The 22,192-nt window shown below is 39.0% G+C and overlaps 1 protein-coding gene across 3 annotated transcripts in view; it reads left to right on the top strand.

The window, feature by feature from the left end:
* The window catches only part of LOC126284385 (protein rhomboid-like), a 113,840-nt gene that overhangs the window by 42,892 nt on the left and 48,756 nt on the right, over positions 1 to 22,192 (top strand). For all 3 annotated transcript variants that reach the window (XR_007551475.1, XM_049983271.1, XM_049983272.1), the window contains one exon: positions 16,685 to 16,818. Coding sequence is in view for 2 of the 3 variants with exons in the window: in XM_049983271.1 (XP_049839228.1) it covers positions 16,685 to 16,818 (134 nt within the window). In the remaining variant the exon portion in view is untranslated. The remainder of the gene's footprint in view (positions 1 to 16,684; positions 16,819 to 22,192) is intronic.

Here is a 22,192-nt window from a genome sequence, read left to right as displayed (position 1 = left end):
GAGAAGCCCTTGATGCCTCAGGATATGTCCTATCAACTGACTCCATATTTTAGTGAAGTTGTACATAAATTTCTTGAATACCTAATTTGATTTAGTAACTCATTACTAGTTATGTGTTTTAACCATTAACCTTCAGCATTCTTCTGCAGCACCACATTTCAAAAGTTCATATTCTCTTCTTGCTTGAACTGTCTATCATCAACGAGTTCCACTGCCATTGATGCGACCCCCCACCCTTTTCCTCCATATTGTAACGATCTATAAAACGTTACTTCTTAACTTGCATTAGCCTGTGGTTCATCAATGTTGAGGATACTGCAAATAATGAGAACATCATGAAAATTTCAAGCTTGACAAATTATTTATTGAGATCAGTTGATTGACAGAACTGATGTAAGTGCAGAACAACTGAAGAAACTGACTTCCTCCGACGCAGCCTCACTGCATCACTTTAAATACAATTTTAACAATCCCTACCATTGTTAATTTATTACAACATGTAACTTACAATTAAAAACAATTTTATCTAAACTAAATGCTGTTACATCTGTACAGGTTATAAAATATAATGTCAAATAATATAATGTTTTTACCATCATCTTAGTTTTATGTGAGAAAATTAATTCATAATCTGATTCCAACTATTATTTTGATTTTACTTTAATTTCATAATTAGTGACTGTATGGATTTTATTGCTAACATTTGTTCAAAGTATACACATCATGCTTTGCCAGATTGCATAAATTAAATATGCATATTTTCTCAAATACCAGAATTTCGTAAATTTGGGTGGTGTAACTAACAGGAGGTAAATATCTGCTTAATTTACAAGAATCATTAATTACAGTAAATCTCATAAAAATGAATAATGAATGAAATTACATCAGTGGATAATGATTGTTATTTTCATTTGAATCGTAATGATATTTTTGTGATAGCAAATTTACAAATTGCAATTATGGTAATTAGAGGTGTTTGTTATTTATGCTAACGTTTCCACAGCCTCTTAATATTTGTTGCTAAACATTTATTACTTCAATTTATCAATCTGATATTTAATTTGGCATATGCACATATTTTTGTTAATGACAACAATCTATTAACAATCATGAAAATGTACATCATTCCAGAATATTCTATATGTATTTACAAAGAAGAATAAGTTTTTTGGGAAACTGAATTGAATGATACCTATAAAAATACACATAAAAGGCCCTAGGAAGCACTGAACTGTACAATAAATACACTGATGCATATAAAAAAATTGGTACAAGACAGCTCATAGTGATTTTGGCTATTGCATTATAGTATGATGATTCTGCAGAAGATTGGGAAGCACATGAAAAGCTTCTTTGGCAACATTTTCAGGCTTTTGAAATTGCCAATCCCAACTTGTGTAAGGCTTTATTTTTTTCATGGATTTCTCCTGATGTTTAACACTTTTTGTGTCAGCTAGCTCCTCTTCAGGAACTGCCCAGTTTCTCTTTTGATGAAATTTGACATTTGCTCTCTAATTGTCATTGAAAATGTACTAATGTTATTGCTGCTTGTAATGAGTTCTGCCATTGTCAGAAGTGGTCATAACAGTCATACAGAGCTGCAAAATACTAAAGCGAATTCTTTACAGACAAATGGAAAAACTGATAGAAGCCGACCTCGGGAAGATCAGTTTGGATTCCGTAAAAATGTTGGAACACGTGAGGCAATACTGACCCTACGACTTATCTTAGAAGAAAGATTAAGGAAAGGCAAACCTATGTTTCTAGCATTTGTAGACTTAGAGAAAGCTTTTGACAATGTTGACTGGAATACTCTCTTTCAAATTCTGAAGGTGGCAGGAGTGAAACACAGGGAGTGAAAGGCTATTTACAATTTGTAAAGAAACCAGATGGCAGTAATAAGAGTCGAGGGGCATGAAAGGGAAGCAGTGGTTGGGTAGGGAGTGAGACAGGGTTGTAGCCTATCCCCGATGTTATTCAATCTGTATATTGAGCAAGCAGTAAAGGAAAGAAAAGAAAAATTTGGAGTAGGTATTAAAATCCATGGAGAAGAAATAAAAATTTGAGGTTCACCGATGACATTGTAATTCTGTCAGAGACAGCAAAGGACTTGGAAGAGCAGCTGAATGGAATGGACAGTGTCTTGAAAGGAGGGTATAAGATGAACATCAACAAAAGCAAAATGATGATAATGGAATGTAGTCGAATTAAGTCGGGTGATGCTGAGGGAATTAGATTAGGAAATGAGACACTTAAAGTAGTAAAGGAGTTTTGCTATTTGGGGAGCAAAATAACTGATGATGGTCCAAGTAGAGAGGATATAAAATGTAGTCTGGCAATGGCAAGGAAAAAGTAGTAAAGGAGTTTTGCTATTTGGGGAGCAAAATAACTGATGATGGTCCAAGTAGAGAGGATATAAAATGTAGTCTGGCAATGGCAAGGAAAGTGTTTCTGAAGATGAGAAATTTGTTCACATCAAGTATAGATTTAAGTGTCAGGAAGTCATTTCTGAAAGTATTTGTATGGAGTGTAGCCATGTATGGAAGTGAAACATGGACGATATATAGTTTGGACAAGAAGAGAATAGAAGGTTTTGAAATGTGGTGCTACAGAAGAATGCTGAAGATTAGATGGGTAGATCACGTAACTAATGAGGAGGTACTGAATAGGATTGGGGAGAAGAGAAGTTTGTGGCACAACTTGACTAGAAGAAGGGATCAGTTGGTAGGACATGTCCTGAGGCATCAAGGGATCAGAAATTTAGCATTGGAGGGCAGCGTGGAAGGTAAAAATCATAGAGGGAGAGCAAGAGATGAATACACTAAGCAGATTCAGAAGGATGTAGGTTGCAGTAGGTACTGGGAGATGAAGAAGCTTGCACAGGATAGAGTAGCATGGAGAGCTGCATCAAACCAGTTGCAGGACTGAAGACCACAACAACAACAATCTTAGCCATCAGCAGTTATTTTGCTGCCAATATAGTGTCTCTTTTTCTAATACAGTTTTCCCAGCATCAGTTGGTCTCCTGGAATGGACTAAAGCATGGTCAACCCATAGAAGAGCAGGACACAAAATTCAACTTACAGATGAAAAAAAAAGAGCTATGAAAACAAAGATGGGCTTAATGCCAGACAACAGTCATGAAAAGGGAATGCCAGCAGTAGTACAGTTGACAGAGAGAGGGAATTACTGGTAGGAGCTGATCTGTGGGAAAATCACTTTGAGTTCCAGAGAAATATAATAACATTCAAGGCGATGCTGGCCTTATGTCTTTTACAGGTTTAATAAAGAAAAACTCCAATTATACCATTTGTATATTTAGGAAAACTTTACAGCTGTAATAAACTTGTAGGAAACCAGGTATCCAGAACAACAATCACAGGTGAGAGAATTAACATCAACAATCATTCAGACTATTTTGCATGAGTTAGATACAAAGAACAAACTGAAATTGATCTTATATAGCAAAAAAAAGAACATCACACCAAAGGAAAATAGTCTGAGATTGGTACATGCACAGTCAGTATTGCCTGGAACGAAGTCCCCACAGAGCCTTTCCCTCCAGTGCAGAACAATGGTGGGCAGACTTGGGAATAACAACAGCACTTCCCAATCAGTTGGTAGATCATGACTAACTGTGATATTGCAGGCCACCAAATGGAGCACAGCTGGATCATTTATGCATGATTGACTCTGTGTTGGTGCTCCTCCTGCCTTAAGTGCTCATTCAGACAGAGCAGGAACCCAATTGTAACAAGAGGTGTAGTCAATGTCATTCATTTGTGAGCAAGGCATTTCAGTGTCAGTGATTTCCTTGAGAGGAAACTGATATACAAATTCATGAGGTGTTGGTGGTGGGGGGAGGGCCTGACTGCTTGCAAAAGCTGAAATTCATCTGAGTGACATTTAAGTTGTCTTGCACCATTGTCGGATCATTTGGAAGACAGAAGATCCCAGTTCAGACTTGATTTTGTATATGATGTTGCCTCGACATCTCTCATTGCTGGAGCAATGTTCATGAAAGGCACAGCACTGGTGAAAATAACAGTGGTAGGAGGGAGTGTCATTGAACTGCATTTGCTCAGAAGGCATTCTTTGAAGTCTGTGTACGTGATGTCTTGAGGAACTGCAAGGTTTCTCTGGTCCTGAGATGACGACCACTGGTGACACCATCTGACTGACACAATCCAGAACACAGTGGATACGATCCCAGAATGCTTTTTTAATTTTCTCTATTCCTTCCATGTTGACTGCATCTAATTCCAACAAAGTCCTCATCAGCATCTTGTTCAGATAAAGAAACTGTTTGTCCTTCCTAAAGGAATGACAAAAAATATTCATCAAACACTGAAGCTTTTCCATATCCAGTAAAACTGCACGGATATGTCAGTTCTGCACTGATGGCAATTTTGCATGGCTTGTCATATTTGTCTTCAACTGCAAACAGTCTTAGCATCTTACAATTCTTTTCTCTTGTTAATCAATGTTGCATGTAGAAAACAGTTTTCTCCAAGTAATTGTGTACTTATTGTCTTCATGTCTTCATATTTCATGTACAGATCAGTCAGGTTTCATTTCAAGAAATGGTAAGTACCCCATAATCCTGGGTTGGTGTAGTGCTGGAAACTGCCATGCTGGAATGAAAATGAGTGGACAGTTTGCCTGTAAAGTGAGAAACTGCATCTCAACAGTCAGTTTTGTAAAGTTGCCTTCTGTCAACTAGGAGAAAGGTGAAAATGCCACAGAAAGTCTGCTCCAAGCAATGTTTCATTGACCTTGACAATGGTGAAAGTCCAAGTGAATGTTACAATGACAGCCAAATCCACTGTACAATCAGTTATGCTGTACAGTGTGATGGGTGTGTCATTTGCAGCTCTTAGCTGTACTGGAGATTCGAATATTTGAGACAGAGTACCTGTCTGTGGAATGGTGCTCACCTACAAGCCTGGGTCTGTGAGGAAATATTGATTTACATTTTTGGCAAGAACATATAATCTGCAACTATTCTGGGAGATGCAAGCAAAACTAGTTTGGCTCACTCATCTTGGATGTAGATACTCTTGGACTTTGTCACATATGGAGTTTTGGTGGGAGCAAGGCACAAAGAATTTGTGAGTATGACTCCCGAAACATGTGTGAAACCAGCGGCAATGTGCTCTCACTCAGCTGTAGTTAGAACTCTGATCATTTTAGGCTGTGAGCTACCCTGCTACAATCAACTGATGACTGGAATTCCTGTGAGGAGCATGTCGTTGACCTGCAGTGAAGCTGTTCTGTGTCATCTTCTATGTTTGGTTCTCTCTGGTCACTCAATACCACACTAGGGAGCTTACTGTCCACCATCACTGTAAGTAGTTGGTGCACCATATTAGAATGCAAAAGTCCAATCAGCCGTGAGTAGCTGGGAAACTTGTATGTGTGCAGGCATTTTACTTGACCATATAATCCATAGTGTGTGGTCCATCATTAGTGTCAGAGCAATTAACTCATGCAAATGCCTGTGGAACTGGGATGAAATTCTGCCATCCAGCTTCTCAGAATAAATCATCTGCTGTATCTGTTGCTCAGGTGATGTGGACAGATATTATAGTAAGGCAGCCTTTACTGCATCAAATTTTCCTGTGACTGAAACTGACTCAGTCACATCACTAACTAGGATTGTGTAGTCATCAAAAATGCATAATAAGATGGAAAACTTTGACACATTGTTTATGACATCATAGCTAGCCAAAATAGTCTCTGCAATAGCAAAACCGTGTCCTTGGATGTTCCAGTTGAAACTGAGATAATTTTGGTGGGAGATGTTGTGGTGCTGAGGCATCACAGAAAACATGTTCATATTGCAGTTGGTTATGTGATGTGAGGGTGTTGGCATATGGAACCCCACTGACCATGCACAGCATAGGAACAAATCAAAAACAAAAAATCTTCTCACATAACCCAGCTGGGTGAGCTGCAGATCATGATCATGGGAGATTGCATTGCATTGTTCTTGGTGCACAAAGGATCAGATGGTGGGCATTGTAGTGATGCCGCAAAATTGGATGAAAACCAAAACTGGTAAGATGAACACTGTCTTGTACTCACGTACAGCTTGGTATCAATTGAAAAGTACAGTTGTTGCATGTGAATGTCATCATTTGCAGGAGGTGAAACATAGTCTCTTTCAGATATCCCTAAATACATTGTTGTTCCATATCATTCACTACACACTGAGCTCTATTAAGAAAATCACCTTGCTGCTACATGCTACACACAACCTTTTTTTTGATGGAATGATCTATTGTTTTGGAGAACCAATCCATTGCATATTTAGATGTAACTAAAAAATCAGTGTGTTTGTCATAGGTCACCACTGTAGGAGATCAGTTCAATCATGTATTCAGAATAACACTTATGGATGAGTGAGTGAAATTGTGATACTTTATTGGTACTGGTATGGAAAGACGTAGACACGTTAGTATAAATCACATACAAAGAATAGACTGAAGTTACTCTCACATAGCAAAGATGAAACATCACCCCAAGGGAAACTGGCCAGTCTAAGGTCAGTGTGTGAACAATAAATATTGATCAGTCTAAAGTCCCCACACACTAGCTGAAATTCTGAAGTTATAATGGACAAAAGAGATCAAAATAAAACCTATAATTTGTACATAAACCAGTAGTCATAAAACTCAGAGGACATGGAATAAGCTGGTGCGAAGGGAGGAGGCAGGATTAATCTCTCATAGATGGCAAAGGACTTGGAAGATCAGTAGAGAGGTATTAAAAAAGCCATTCTACCCCCATTCCATTGGTAAATGGAATGAGAAGCAGAACAAATATGTGGTACAAAGGAAAGTAGGTACTGCTGTAGAGCATGGATGCAGATGTAGAATGGACTGGATAATGTTTTGCAAAGATATTTTAAAGTGATCAAGGCTAACGGAGTATAGTCGAAGTGAGTCAAATGATGATGAGGAACTTTTATTAGAAACAGAAATGCTGAAAAAAATAGACAAATTTTGCTATTTCATCAGCAAAATAATATACAATTGTCAAAGCTAAGCAGATATAAAATGCAGACTGGCAAGAAAAAATTCAACAATGGAAAATCCAGGATGGAATGTAATACTATTATGGAAAGAATAGTTACTACTCACCATGTAACAGAGATGCTGAATTGCAGGTAGGCATAAAAAAAAGGCTATCAGAAAATGAATTTTTCAGCCAACAAGGCCTTTGTTGGAGATAGAAAACACACACACGCACACACACACACACACACACACACACACACACACACACACACACACACACACACACACAAATGCAACTCACACACACACTAACATAATCTCTGGCTACTGAGGCCACACTGCAAACAGCAGCATATGATGGGAGAGGCAACCAGGTGGGACAGTAAGGAGAAGGCTGTGGTGGGGAGGGGGAGGGATAGCAGGATAGGAGTGGATGACAGTAAAGTGCTGCTTGTGGGAGCAAACAGGGATGAGGTGGAGATGCAGTAGGGCAGATAGGTGCAGTCAGGAAGTTTGACAGGGGGCAGGGGAGGGTTAGTGGAAAAGGAGAAAGGTAAAAAGAATGTGGGTTTGTTGGTGAAACAGAAGGCTGTGTATTGATCGATTGGGAACAGGGAAGCAGCTAGACGGTAAGTGCAAAGACTAACAAAGGTTGAGAACAGGTGGGTTACAGGAACATAGCATATATTGCAGGGAGAGTTCCCACCTGTGCGATTCAGAAAAGTTGGTGATGGTGCGAAGGATCCAGATGGCATAGGCTATGAAGCAGTCATTGAAATGCAGCCTAGCCACCATTGGGCATTGTATATATAGTGATGAGTGGTTCCTCTCTAAATACAGCAAGGGTCTCTCTGAGGCCTTCACAGACCATAATTATCCTCCCAATCTTGTACAAAAACAGGTCTCCCATGCCTTATCTCTCCAGTCACCCACCATCTCCCAAAGTCCTACCATCTGGCCACAGAGGAGCATTCCCCTCACGACTCAGTACCAGCCAGGAGTGGAGCGCCAAGGTTTCAACTACCTCTTGTCATGCCTTGAAATGAATAACGTCCTACCCACTATCCTTCCCACCCCTCCCACAGTCGTATTCTGCCGTCTATTGAACCTAGATAATATCCTGGTTGATCCCTACGCAACTCCTGCTCCCAACCCTTTGCCTCATGGCTCATATCCCTGTAATAGACCTAGATGCAAGACCTGTCCCATAAATCCTCCCATTACCACCTACACCAGTTCGGTCATAAACTTCACCTATCCCATCAAAGGCAGGGCTACCTGTGAAACCAGTCATGTGTTCTACAAGATAAGCTGCAACCACTGCGCTGTATTCTACGTGGGTACAGCAACTAACAAGCTGTCTGTCTGCACGAATGGCCAATGAAAAACTGTGGCCAAGAAACAGTTGGATCACCCCATTTATGGGCTCACTGTCCAACACACTGTTCTAATTTCAACGACTGATTCACAACCTGAGCCATCTGAATCTTTCCCACCAACACTGGCTATTCTGAACTGTGCAAGTGGCAACTCTCCCTGCAATACTTCATACATTCCCATAACCATCCTGGCCTCAACCTTTGTTAGTCTTTGTCCTTACCCATTTAGCGCCTTTCCTGTTCCTATTCCAGCACTACACAGTCCTCTATTTCATCAATGCACCCACAGTCTTTGTACTTTTCTCCTTTTTCGCTAACCCTACTCCACCCTACGTCTTAACCTCCTGACTGCACCCATATAAATTGTAAAATCAAGGAAGTCTCTTCTGAAAGTATTAGCTGCAGTTTAGTCTTAGACTGAAGTGAATCATGGCTGATACAGAGTACAGAAAAAAAGGGCGTAGAAAGTTCTGAAATATGGTGTTACAAGATTCATGAATATCAGATAGAGATTAGATGAATTATATTAGATTGAATAACTAATGATGCAGAGGAACTGCATCAAACCAGAGAGAAAAGAGGTTTATGTCACAACTTAAACAAAATAGAGACCAACTAGGTTTAGGACAGTGATAATACACTTGTCTTGTGTTCAGGAGGATGGCAGTCTAAATCCCGATCCAGCTCTCCACTATTAGGCTTTCTGTGGTTCCCTTATATCAGTTCAGTTAAAATTAATGCTCAGAGGGTTCCTTTGAATAGCACATTGACAGTTTCCTTGTGCATCATTTCTCTGTCTCAGCTTGTGCTCCATCTCTAATCACCTCATTAATGATGACACATTGCAACCATATATTCCTTCTTTCTCTGAGTAAAAGAAGGTCTAAAGGAATAGTTAGTTTGGTAATGGAGAAAAATGTGGCATGTAAAAATTTTAGGACACAAAGGTGTGAATACAGAAAGCAGGTTCAAATGGATGGAAGTTGCAGTAGTTCTGAAGAGATGAAGAGACTTGCACAGAATATACCAGCACAGAGAGCTGCATTAAATCAATGTACAGACAGAAGACTATAACAACAACAACAGCAGCATAGGTTACACTCAGGAGTATACCCAGTACCAGGCCATTTGCGATTCCTATTTTCTGTTTCCTTAATTTAAGTTTACTTTTATTTTTATGATTTAGTCTGTTATTGTCACCCTCTGCTTCCTATTATAAAGAGAAGACTCCAACCCAGCAAGATAATGTTATTATTGCCATAAAAAATTTAGTTTCCCAAGTAGAATTCTATAGTATACAGAATCAAAACCCTGGACAAGGTCATAGAATACATAAACACTATAGTTTTTATAGTTTAGCTCCACCACAATATCATTTGTGTGCTCATATTTGTTCTATCAGTCCGTTTGCTTGGAGGGGGTAGGCAGTCATGCGACATTTGTTGATGCCACACAGCTGGCAGAGTTGAGCAAAGAACGCAGATTCAAACAGCTGGCCCTGGTCAGTGGTGATGGTAGCGGGGCATCCAAAGTGGAAAATCCAGGACAACACAAAAGCCTTAGCTATGGTTTCAGCAGTTATGTTGATGAGAGGTATGGTTTCTCCCCGCCAAGGTTTACGATGAATGGAAGAAAGAACATAACAGAAGCCCTCTGAGGGGGGGAAGAGGACCAATGAGGTGTAGGTTTATGTGGCAAAAGTGTCTAGAAGGAATGTCTAATTTGCGAAGAGGTGGAACAGTGTGCCTGGTGACTTTGTTGCGCTGGCAGGTGATGCAATTCTGGGCCCAGGTATGACCATAGTGCTTCATGTTTCGCCACATGAGTCATTTGGACACTAGGCATGTTGATGACTTAATTCAGGGTGTGCTGGAGAATTCAGTGTGTCAAACACTGAATGGCGGAGGGGGGTAGGGATGAAGGGTGAGGGGTACTGCTGGAGAAGTCACACCAGACTTCCCCTAGGACACTGGCGAATTTTGCTTTGGTGAAAGACAACGAAGTGGAGATGATGTTGAGAAGTTGCTATGTATCCTTGTCCTGGTTCTGTGTGGACATGAGGTCAGAAATTTCAACAAACATTGAGATGGTGTTAATGTGGAAAAGGAAATCTGCAACAATGTTGTCAGCGCCTTTGATATGGTGGACATCAGTACAGAACTGAGAGATGAGGTGACTCGGGGGGGGGGGGGGGGGGGGGGACAAGGTGTGGACTGAGTATGGCATCTGCTACTGGTTTATGGTTGGTCAGGATGTGGAAAGGTTGGCCCTTGACTTAGGGGCGGAAGTATCTCACTGCCTCATAAACTGCAAGAAGTTTGAGGTCTGGATATTTTTGTTGGAGGCATGAAGTTTTCTTCAAAAATAACTGACGTGGCATGACCACATCATTGTGGCATTCTTGTAGGACCATGCCTACCATGGAGTCACTGGCATCCATGGTGATGAAGAGTTCAACATCTGAGATTGGATGAGCAAAAGTGATGGCTTGTACGAAAGAGTCTTTCAGGGTCTGGAAGGCTGCAAGCATTGGTTCTGTCCATGGAACAGGGCACGTTCTTGAAGTTTATTCGCCGGTGAGGGCGTTAGTGAGGGCAGCTTGGGTGTCCGCTGTTGCAGGCAAATGATGATGGTAGTAGTTTATCATTCCCAGGAACCAATAGAACTCTTTGTATGCTGTAGGGAGTGGTTAAGATTGATTGCACCTTCAATTCAGGGGGTGTAGACCAGTGGCCGAGACTGTGTAGCCCAAGAATTGGACAGATTGTTGGTGCAGTTGCAGTTTGTTGGTGTTGATTTTGACTCTGATGAGAGTGTGTCCTTTACTATGGTGCTGTGGCATTCATGATCTTGCATGGAATTGCTGAAGATCAGGATATCATTGAGATATACAAAACAGAAGTTGAACTGGAGCAAGAGAGAGTCAATAAAGCATTGCCTTTTTCTGGGCAGCGTTTTTTAACCCGAATGGCATGAAATGGTAATTCTACAATCCGACAGGGGTTATAATCACCATTTTTGGAATGTCTTCAGGTGCGACTGGGATTTCGTGGTAAGCATGTTTGCAATCTAGTACACTGAAAATTGCAGCACCTGCGAGAAGGCGTGTGAAGTCAGAAATGTTTGGTATAGGATAAATGCCCATCACAGTTTTAGCATTCAAGCATCTGTAATCACTACACATACTAAAGGAGCCATGCTGTTTAGAGGTGAAGTATATGGGTGACAACCAGTTACTATAGGAGGGCTGTAAATTCCTGCCTCAAGAAGTTCCTGTATTTGCTGGTGAGCCGAGCGTAACTTGAGTGGTTTAAGGCAGTGAGCCTTGTGACAAATAGGTGGGCCCTCAGGCATGATGATGTGATCAACAATTCTGTTCATGATGGTGGAAATGGAATGTTTGATGACTGCGCATGAGCGGAGCGTGGTGTCAGTTGATTTATTAGGGTTTCATGGCTTGGAAGCAGTGTAGTTGTCGAATGCATGGTGACTGGTGCATGATCAGAGCCTGGATGGCTGGATTGTCATCAGGTGCACCAGTGACAGTTTGCAAAACAGGCGAGAGAAACATTGAGTGGAACACACTTGACAGGGGTGTGGAGGTGGGGGTAACACTGTGTGGTTGCGACTAGAGTCACACGAGATAGGTGTGGTGTTGGTAAATTGTGTGCTGGTGTTGGCAGAGCTGTCGGGTGCACCAGATGAAGGCTCAGGTGTCGGCACTGCTGAGCATTGTGAATTGATGTGGGCAGTGATCACAGCAAGCTCATCCTCAGTGTATGCAATGTGATCTTTCGAAATGTGAAGGCCGCATGTCTTGGCACTTTCTGCCAGGATGCAATTCATGGTTGCACAAGTCCTGCTTGTGAGAGCTACCCACTGATGCACTAAAAAGCTAATGGCGTTTGCACTCACAGCAGGTGGCGGAGCATGGCCACATGGGATGTGAGAGTTAGAGGTGTGCTGAAACAAGAATCTCGAACAATGTTTGGAGACAGGTGGTGGTGTGATAAGAAGTCAACCCCCAGGATCGGTTCTGTGATGTCCATGTGGAAGATCCAGGGAAGGGATAGACCTTTAGAGAGGCGGATCTGAAGCTCAATGAAACCACAGGTTTGGAGTGTAGAAGAGTTCACGCCTCACAGGAGAGAGCATGTACGTGTGAGGGGGTATGTGACCAGCAATTTAGGTATGATTGAGATGTCAGTGCCGGTGTCCACAAGGAAGTTGTGACTCAAAGAATAGCCTTTGTGTAAAGGCAGCCATTTGATGGGATGGAGGCATGGATGGAATGTAGCATGGGTTGCCATTTATCGGATGATTGGCTTTAGTTGATGCTGAAGTTTTGCTTTACCAAAAAATTGTAATTGACTCCTACATTTAGTAATACCTTTTAGTCAGAGATGCTGGCTCAGCTTAGGGGTTTCTTCACAACAAACGTTCTGATAGAGTTGTTACAGATTGGATAACAGCAGCACTATGGCTGCTATGGAATGTTTGGGTAAAATGTATGGTGACATTGACCACAAAAAATACATTGAGAAAATTTTTAGATGTCACAAAACTATCTGACCATGTACTGACTGCTCTTGACAAAACTAAGGGTATGCAATACCAGTCATACATCACCTAATCACCTAGCTACATATGTAAATAATAATTACATGGATGAATATAAAGTCTCAACTCAATTAAATGAAAACATGAATTCAATGTGCTATTGAACCAACACCACAGATTGTACTATAGGGCTCAATGATTGGATCATTTCTGTTTCTTGTGTATGTAAACCTGATATAATTAGTTATGCATATGGCATTTCTGTGATGATTTACAGTGATGATTAAAAAGAAGTGAAAATCAAACAATGGAAAATCCAGGATGGAATGAAACAATACGAGAGAATGAAAGTTGCTACTCACCATATAGCAGAGATGCTGAGCTGCGACAGGCACAATAAAAAGATTCACACAATCGTAGCTTTCGGCCATTAAGGCCTTTGTCAGCAGTAGACACACATGTACACACATATACACTCATGCAAGTGCAACTTGCACACACATCTGCAGTCTCAGAGAGCTGAAACTACACTGGCAGTGTAGTTGCAGACAGGAACAACAAAAAGCCTGCTAAACATGTAAGCTTTTGACCAGTAAGCCTTCTTCCACAGTAGACAACATACATACCACATTCATGCACTCACATCTTACACACACATAACCACAGTCTCTGGTCCCAGCAACTTACGTGTTTAGTAGTCTTTTTGTTGAGCTTGACTGCAACTCAACTTCTTCACTATATTGTGAGCAACAATCTTTCCTTTACTTAATATTGATATTATTCCATCCTGGATGTTCCACTGTTTAACATAAATGTCATTACATATGAAACTTCTGGTTCTTAAAAATCACTCCCATGGCTAACAAGATCCTCAGATATGTCTCCAATAGAATATGTAAGGCACTACCTTGGACATCAACTGCATCTGTGCGAGTATCCAAGATATCAAGAACCAGTTACATGACTTGGGTGTCAGCTTGCCTCAGGAGGTAATACAGTGGTTTCATGACATCCTTTCCATCTGAATCAGTTTATGCATCCAAGCCAGAGAGGCTGCAACATCATACTGATAAATGGTCACTTACTGCTAAATTATTTGTAAATGTGGCTTGATATTGCAATCACTGAAATGATATCACATATCCTCGAAATCCATGAAGTTTCACTTTGCTTTCTTTCTCACTTTCTAGGTTCTTCACGTTTTCTGTCAGGCATTGTTTACTAATATGTGTTTAATCTAAAATTTAACTGTTTTAAGTTGCAGTTTTGTGTCATGTCTTACTACTTAATGTGTATATTTCTAGGCACAAGCATGTTAATATGACTGTAGCTACAAAACAAGAAATATTATTTTTTAAACCATGAATTTGGTTGTTGTTGTTGTTGTTGTTGTTGTGGTCTTCAGTCCTGAGACTGGTTTGATGCAGCTCTCCATGCTAATCTATCCTGTGCAAGCTTCTTCATCTCCCAGTACCTACTGCAACCTACATCCTTCTGAATCTGCTTAGTGTATTCATCTCTTGCTCTCCCTCTATGATTTTTACCTTCCACGCTGCCCTCCAATGCTAAATTTCTGATCCCTTGATGCCTCAGGACATGTCCTACCAACTGATCCCTTCTTCTAGTCAAGTTGTGCCACAAACTTCTCTTCTCCCCAATCCTATTCAGTACCTCCTCATTAGTTACGTGATCTACCCATCTAATCTTCAGCATTCTTCTGTAACACCACATTTCAAAACCTTCTATTCTCTTCTTGTCCAAACTATATATCGTCCATGTTTCACTTCCATACATGGCTACACTCCATACAAATACTTTCAGAAATGACTTCCTGACACTTAAATCTATACTCGATGTGAACAAATTTCTCATCTTCAGAAACACTTTCCTTGCCATTGCCAGACTACATTTTATATCCTCTCTACTTGGACCATCATCAGTTATTTTGCTCCCCAAATAGCAAAACTCCTTTACTACTTTAAGTGTCTCATTTCCTAATCTAATTCCCTCAGCATCACCCGACTTAATTCGACTACATTCCATTATCATCATTTTGCTTTTGTTGATGTTCATCTTATACCCTCCTTTCAAGACACTGTCCATTCCATTCAGCTGCTCTTCCAAGTCCTTTGCTGTCTCTGACAGAATTACAATGTCATCGGTGAACCTCAAATTTTTATTTCTTCTCCATGGATTTTAATACCTACTCCAAATTTTTCTTTTCTTTCCTTTACTGCTTGCTCAATATACAGATTGAATAACATCGGGGATAGGCTACAACCCTGTCTCACTCCCTACCCAACCACTGCTTCCCTTTCATGCCCCTCAACTCTTATTACTGCCATCTGGTTTCTGTACAAATTATAAATAGCCTTTCGCTCCCGGTATTTTACCCCTGCCACCTTCAGAATTTGAAAGAGAGTATTCCAGTCAACATTGTCAGAAGCTTTCTCTAAGTCTACAAATGCTAGAAATATAGGTTTGCCTTTCCTTAATCTTTCTTCTAAGATAAGTCGTAAGGTCAGTATTGCCTCACGTGTTCCAGTATATCTACGGAATCCAAACTGATCTTTCCCGAGGTCGGCTTCTACTAGTTTTTCCATTCGTCTGTAAAGAATCCTTGTTAGTATTTTGCAGCTGTGGCTTATTAAACTGATTGTTCGGTAATTTTCACATCTGTCAACACCTGTTTTCTTTGGGATTGTAATTATTATATTCTTCTTGAAGTCTGAGGGTATTTCGCCTGTTTCATACATCTTGCTCACCAGATGGTGGAGTTTTGTCAGGACTGACTCTCCCAAGGCCGTCAGTAGTTCCAGTGGAATGTTGTCCACTCCGAGGGCCTTGTTTCGACTCAGGTCTTTCACTGCTCTGTCAAACTCTTCACACAGTATTGTATCTCCCATTTCATCTTCATCTACATCCTCTTCCATTTCCATAATATTGTCCTCAAGTACATCGCCCTTGTATAGACCCTCTATATACTCCTTCCACCTTTCTGCTTTCCCCTCTTTGCTTAGAACTGGGTTTACATCTTAGCTCTTGATATTCATACATGTGTCTCTCTTTTCTCCAAAGATCTCTTTAATTTTCCTGTAGGCAGTATCTATCTTACCCCTAGTGAGATAAGCCTCTACATCCTTACATTTGTCCTCTAGCCATGCCTGCTTAGCCATTTTGCACTTCCTGTCGATCTCATGAATTTGGTAACAGCAGCATTTAGACAGATTACTTGAATGATGAAAATCCTTGCATCATCACAATCAGTGATCATACCATTCATGCAACTTGAATGTTTCAAGAATATCAGCAGTTACCAGAAAATTTTGTGCGAGTCAGTTACTTCAGGCAGTCAAGATTGATGTTTTATGAGTATTGCCTATGAAATGGAATATTTTAGATATTGAAAAATGAACTGAAAATATTAGAAGTCATATGTCTATTGAATAATTTTGAAATTATTATAGAGAGATTAATTCAAAATGGATGTGTGTCTCACAGAAGTGGATCACATGGAATTATTTTGAACAAGAAAAGTGAGGTCTTCACTTAGAGGCAGTATTCTACTGAGCATTGACACAGTTTTCTCCATTAAGAAATGTCAAGGACAGCTATGAAGTTGATGTGTCTTATTTGTAAAATACAAATATAAAATTTTTTGTATAGTTATTTATTGCATCTCTAATTATTTCAAGTGCTAAAAGTTGCTATCTTTTCTGTCAGATTTTCTTCTTCATCATTGACGAGTCTTTGAGTGAAAATTATGTATTTGGGCCAGTTGCTAGACTTTTCATCTACAATCCTTATCGTCGATCAGAAATTTGGAGGTGGCTGACATACATGTTTGTACATGTAGGGTAAGTTTGTTACTTCCATTGTTTTCCTTCTATAGAACATGTTTTTAAATACTAAGAGATTATGAGTTCATGTCACAAACATTTGATAAAGCTCCATAATTCTTGCCAAATTAAAACTTCAAAACTTGACCTTTCTGTCCCTACGAACTCGTGTATTAATTCGTTCGAATCACCCATGATTCAAGGTAATGGAAATTTTATGAAAGAGGGTAAATGAGCTTAAAGTGGTCCTTCTTAGCCATCAATGAACTTATATATAAAGCTCAGGGAATCTTATATACCCTGTGAGAAAATACTCCCGTGCAAGCACATAACCATCAACATCTGTACAGAACCTTGTGCATAACCAAGATGTGTGTCCTTGTGTCGTCTGACTAAACCTGGCCATCAACTGAAAACCATAAGTACCACTTTAACTAAATGGACAAGTTAATGGACAAAAATGAGGCTCTTTGAATCAATCTGATCATACTCTTGGAACATGGGAAGTTTCTGCATCCTGTGGTGTAATCGCCTTGCTGGGGATAAATGCTATCAACAGCAAATAATTGAAAGTAAATGACATTATGACATATTAATTTTGTCACCGACAGCTGAAATAAATCTTCTTAAAATTTGGTGGGTGTAATGAATTACTATTTTCAAAAAATTACTGGAAGTAATTGAAAAATAAATTTTGATAAGAGGAAATTAACTTGAGTGCCATTAATTAGTAGAAGCAGCCCAGTAAAAAAATGATAAGATTTAATTATTGCACAGCACACACAAATTTACCACTAAGAAAGAGAAAATTAATAATTCAGGATTTTGTCTAGCTTGCTTTTATACTGTGGAGTGGACTGACTATGCACATCATTTGTTGACTTTATGCCAATCGTTAATATTGTGCATTATGCACATAAGTGCTGCCCAGAAACTATGTTTTCAGATTGGCTTAACAGTTACCAGGAATGCATGAGTGGCTGCTACAAATTCAAAAATCAATTATGTTCGGTAGGGGCCAGCAAACGATATGTCAGCAGTCTTGCAGTTCTCCTAGCAAAACATAGAAAAGGTGGCATGCAAGGTTAATGTTGCTGAAGTGAAACAATAACAATTATTCATATATTGTTGAAACTTTTACATAGATAATTACTTTACACACCTTGAAAATAAATTTCAAGTACAAAATCATTCGAGAGAGTGATCATTAAGAGAAAGAGAGATATTGAAACAGAGTGAGCCAGATGCCGCTTATGTTTATATACAAGTAGACAACTGAAGGGCACTTTACTGTTATTTCCCCCGTCTCTACCTGTTCTAGAAGCCTTTTGCATGGAAAAATGTTCAAGAGACTATGTTGCACTCCTTAGTGGTGCAGCTGATTGCATAAAATTTGATTGTTGACACCTCTTGTGCTGCATTTGATGCATTATTTGCCAATTAAAAATACAATTACTCTCTCACATTTAAGAATTAATTACAATTTTATATTATAAGACAATTTAAAGACAGTACATGGAATTAATACAAAAATACAGCATTTCTTACATAGGTTAACATAAATTATTTTAGTTTTGGAGCTTAAATGTTTTTACACATAAAAAGAAACGTGTCAGTGTTCCCTTGAATGATACTTTTTAGTTTTATAACATAGTTAGAAAATAAAAAGTAGAATTCAATTGAATATAAAAGTCAGGTAGCAGGTAAACTTTTACATAGAAACTTCCTTTTTTAATTACAGTTTAGTTATAAAAATTTTCTTTCATCTTTAAAGTCCAACTGAGCAATCATCTCATTAAAAGTCTCACAAATTATCATACAAGTCATAAAAGTTCCATGAATGTCATTTCATCTGTAAAAATCTTTTACAAATCAGAAAACATGCAGATTGTATTCTTTACTGTGCTCTTGGCACACATTGGTCCACATTTCATCAAACAATTCAGTCTGCTTTGCACATTTAATCAGTTAAAAATCTATCAATCAAACGTATTGGCTAAGCACACAGTGGTGGCACAGTGAGGAAGGCTATTGTGCCCAGCACTCAGTCAACTGTGCAGACAAGCGGAGAACATTGATCATCAGTGGCGGCACCAGGTCGCCAGTAATGCCATCTCATAAGAATAACATCACTCAATAACATGCCACATGTTGTGTGCCCTGCTGCCAGCCAGTGGGATGATGAAGGCAGGCATGCTCCATGCACCCAGTTTGAACTTGGCTGCTGCACGGACACATGTGGTGGCAATCCACATGATGTTTCTTGCATTCTTGAAATACATAAAATATGGCAGAATCAATCCTTTATATATTATTATGCACTGTAGTGTCCTAGGAAAAAGGTTCTGATTAGCACATGTGTAGTGTTGTGTGATAAGTGTCCCTCTAGCACGAATGTAAATTGTCATTGTCTGTTCACTAGAGTGTTAACAATTCACACAACTAAGTTTGTCACGCCATTTTAAAATGGTTCCTGGTTTGAATAACCACAACAAATGTGTTTCACCACTGTGTGTTAGATTTATTTAGTGCAGTTAAATGAATATTTTTAAGCAAGCATTAATTAAATGTCTCTGCCAACACAGTTTATTTGTCACACTGTAGAGAAACATCACGTTTAATTGCACTGTTAAGATGTTGTCGATAATACTTCGTCCCAACACTGTCTTTAGCTAAATTAGTCACAGTTTGTGCCTTAAAAGTAGTATGCCACTATGCTGAACTCACTCTATTGCTTTGTGTGTGTGTGTGTGTGTGTGTGTGTGTGTGTGTGTGTGTGTGTGTGTGTGTGTGTAAAACTGTATCACTCATTGGATTAGGCCATAAGAAGAGGCTGAAGAGATAGGTTCACCTACCATCGCCTGCTACACACAGTCCACAGATGATAAGTCTGCCCCTAGCCATTGTTCATCACCTCTTTTGCATGCTTATAAGTTTAATAAAAACTTCAAACCCTACATTCTGAACTCACTTGAGTGTCCCATGTTCCCTTAATAGTGCACTATATTGTCCACCTGTCCTTGTGGCACTGTTTGTGCCACATGTAGTCATTTCTGCAAGTTCACACCTTATTTACAAGTGAGTCCCCGCTACCGGAATACCAGAAATCATTATAAAAATACCTAACTATTTAGAAAATATATGCATATTAAACTTGTTTACATTGAAACCATGCCTGCATAGAAATATTGTGCTGCTATACAATTTACTCCAGCAGTCTGGTTTAACATTCATACTGAGTGGCTCATATACCCAAGATCATTGTCAACATATATATGTGGCCACAATTGTTCCATGTTGCCCAGTACAGGTGAAATTCCTATTCACAACAAACAAAAAATGACCACAGAGAACAAAGCATGAGAGATTCCCAAACAAAGGGAAGCTAAAACCAAAATTTGCATTTGCAGAATTAAACATGCCTTAAAAACTGCATGTGTAAAGCATAATTGGTTCATCTCATGGTCTTACAAAATTATGCTATCAGCAGGGTGCATAAATGGCTCTTAATGCTACTTTACTACAGAGTTACCTGTATCATGAATTGTGTTCACAGAAAAAAGCATATAGATATATACAATAAACAAAAGTCAGTAAAAACAAAATTGCATAGAAGTTAACTAAATGCTTACTAACTATGAGTTAGAAACTTAAAGCTATTATTTACATAGATCTGTGCATGTTATTATTTCTGTAACACATTCCTGGTGCCTAATATGAGAATACGCTTTTCATGGAGCAGTTATGTCAATAAGAAATCTCCCAATAAAACATTCTTTAAATGACTCGATCAAAGGTTCTTTAAATCCTAGCAAAATGAAATATTAATAGGAGTCAAAACATGACAGCATAGTCATAGAGCTGTTTGCATAAAAGATAGAAATGGCAATACATCTTACAGTAAATATTTACAGATTTATGTACACTATTTATGCCAGATACTGATTGTTTACTTTACTAACAACATTTATCAGTTCATTTCAGTTCATGTTTATTTACTGTAAGCCCTGAAGACGCTGTCTTTGTTCAGTTCAGTACTGACAGTGTCTGAATGACACTTATTAATCTTGGAATAAACATAAAATATACATACAAAAAGAAAACATAAGAAATACTTTACAGCTAAACACAGGAAATGAATATCAAAACTAGTAATAATCTCTGCATTGGACTAGTATGTACATTGTATGCACTACTGTGCTTTCTCATTAATTAGTCAAATCTGGTTCATTTGTTTATGTACAACTTTAAAGTCTTGTTTTTTCCTTTTATAGTCCATATTCTGTCTATCTTAACAAATATATGAATTAAAAAAACCGTAAGACAACACAGATAATAATAATAAGGAAAATAATACAAAATGCTGATTGCCCTTGTTTATATAGATCAATATGAATTCTGTTCATGATTGAACATCTTCCTTGAGATCATTTTGATGGTATAAGCCTTTGATCTACCACGAATCTGGGTAGGCAAGCAAATAACTGCCTTCATAAGGAATGCATACAATTTTCTATGCACCAGTGTACGAAGTTTGCCACTTCTTGTCCTGACTTAGAAGAAAGAAGATTTTAGATATGATCTCAGGAGGCTATGATCTCCAACTTTATACTCTTGCACTTTGCCAAGCTTCTTATCATAAGCAAGCTTCCTAGTCTGTGCAGTAGCAGTAATAGCAATAAGTGATCATCTGATTCGTTCCTCTCTGGGTAATTCATCATCATAAAAAATTTTCAGAGGATTGACCCATTCATTCCTCTCTATAGTATCAAACATAATAGATGCTGGCATAAGTTAAATTGTTGTGTGGGGAAGACTGTTTACCATCAAATCGAATGGTGAAACAAATTCCACCCATTTGGTTTGTTTATTCAGTATATATGTTCGAATGAACCTATTGAATTCCCAGGTGCAAAGTAATTTATGCACATAACAGTGCAGGTTCAGTAAGTAACAGTAGTGCTTAATTTTCCTCTTACACCCCCATGCAATATGGGTGTACCACATCACATGTTCCTTATACCTGTCCAGGACGCAGACACACCATGACTCTGGTTCACTGCACTGGTGGTGGAAAAGCATGTCATTATGTACCATAAAGTATTGCGACAGTTTGTGGTGGGGCCAATTAGCAAGTGTATGTGCTTAACTTGGGCTCACCTGTCATCTGCATCCTGTAAATTAGCCATATTCCTACACATTTCTGAATAGTACTGGTGGTGTAAAGGGTCTTTCAACAACACAATTTTTAAGTTGGACATTTGTTTCACTAAGTCTAATACTCAGGTAAATGAGAGAGTGCATATGTTACAACATTCTCCGTACCACTTTTATGCACAATCTAATAATCATATTCCTGGAGTAGCAGCATCCACTACACTAGGTGCTGATG

The sequence above is a fragment of the Schistocerca gregaria genome, chromosome 8 (genome assembly GCF_023897955.1).
Source record: "Schistocerca gregaria isolate iqSchGreg1 chromosome 8, iqSchGreg1.2, whole genome shotgun sequence".
In the NCBI taxonomy this organism is placed as follows: domain Eukaryota; kingdom Metazoa; phylum Arthropoda; class Insecta; order Orthoptera; family Acrididae; genus Schistocerca; species Schistocerca gregaria.
This window is presented reverse-complemented; position numbering and strand designations above follow the sequence as displayed.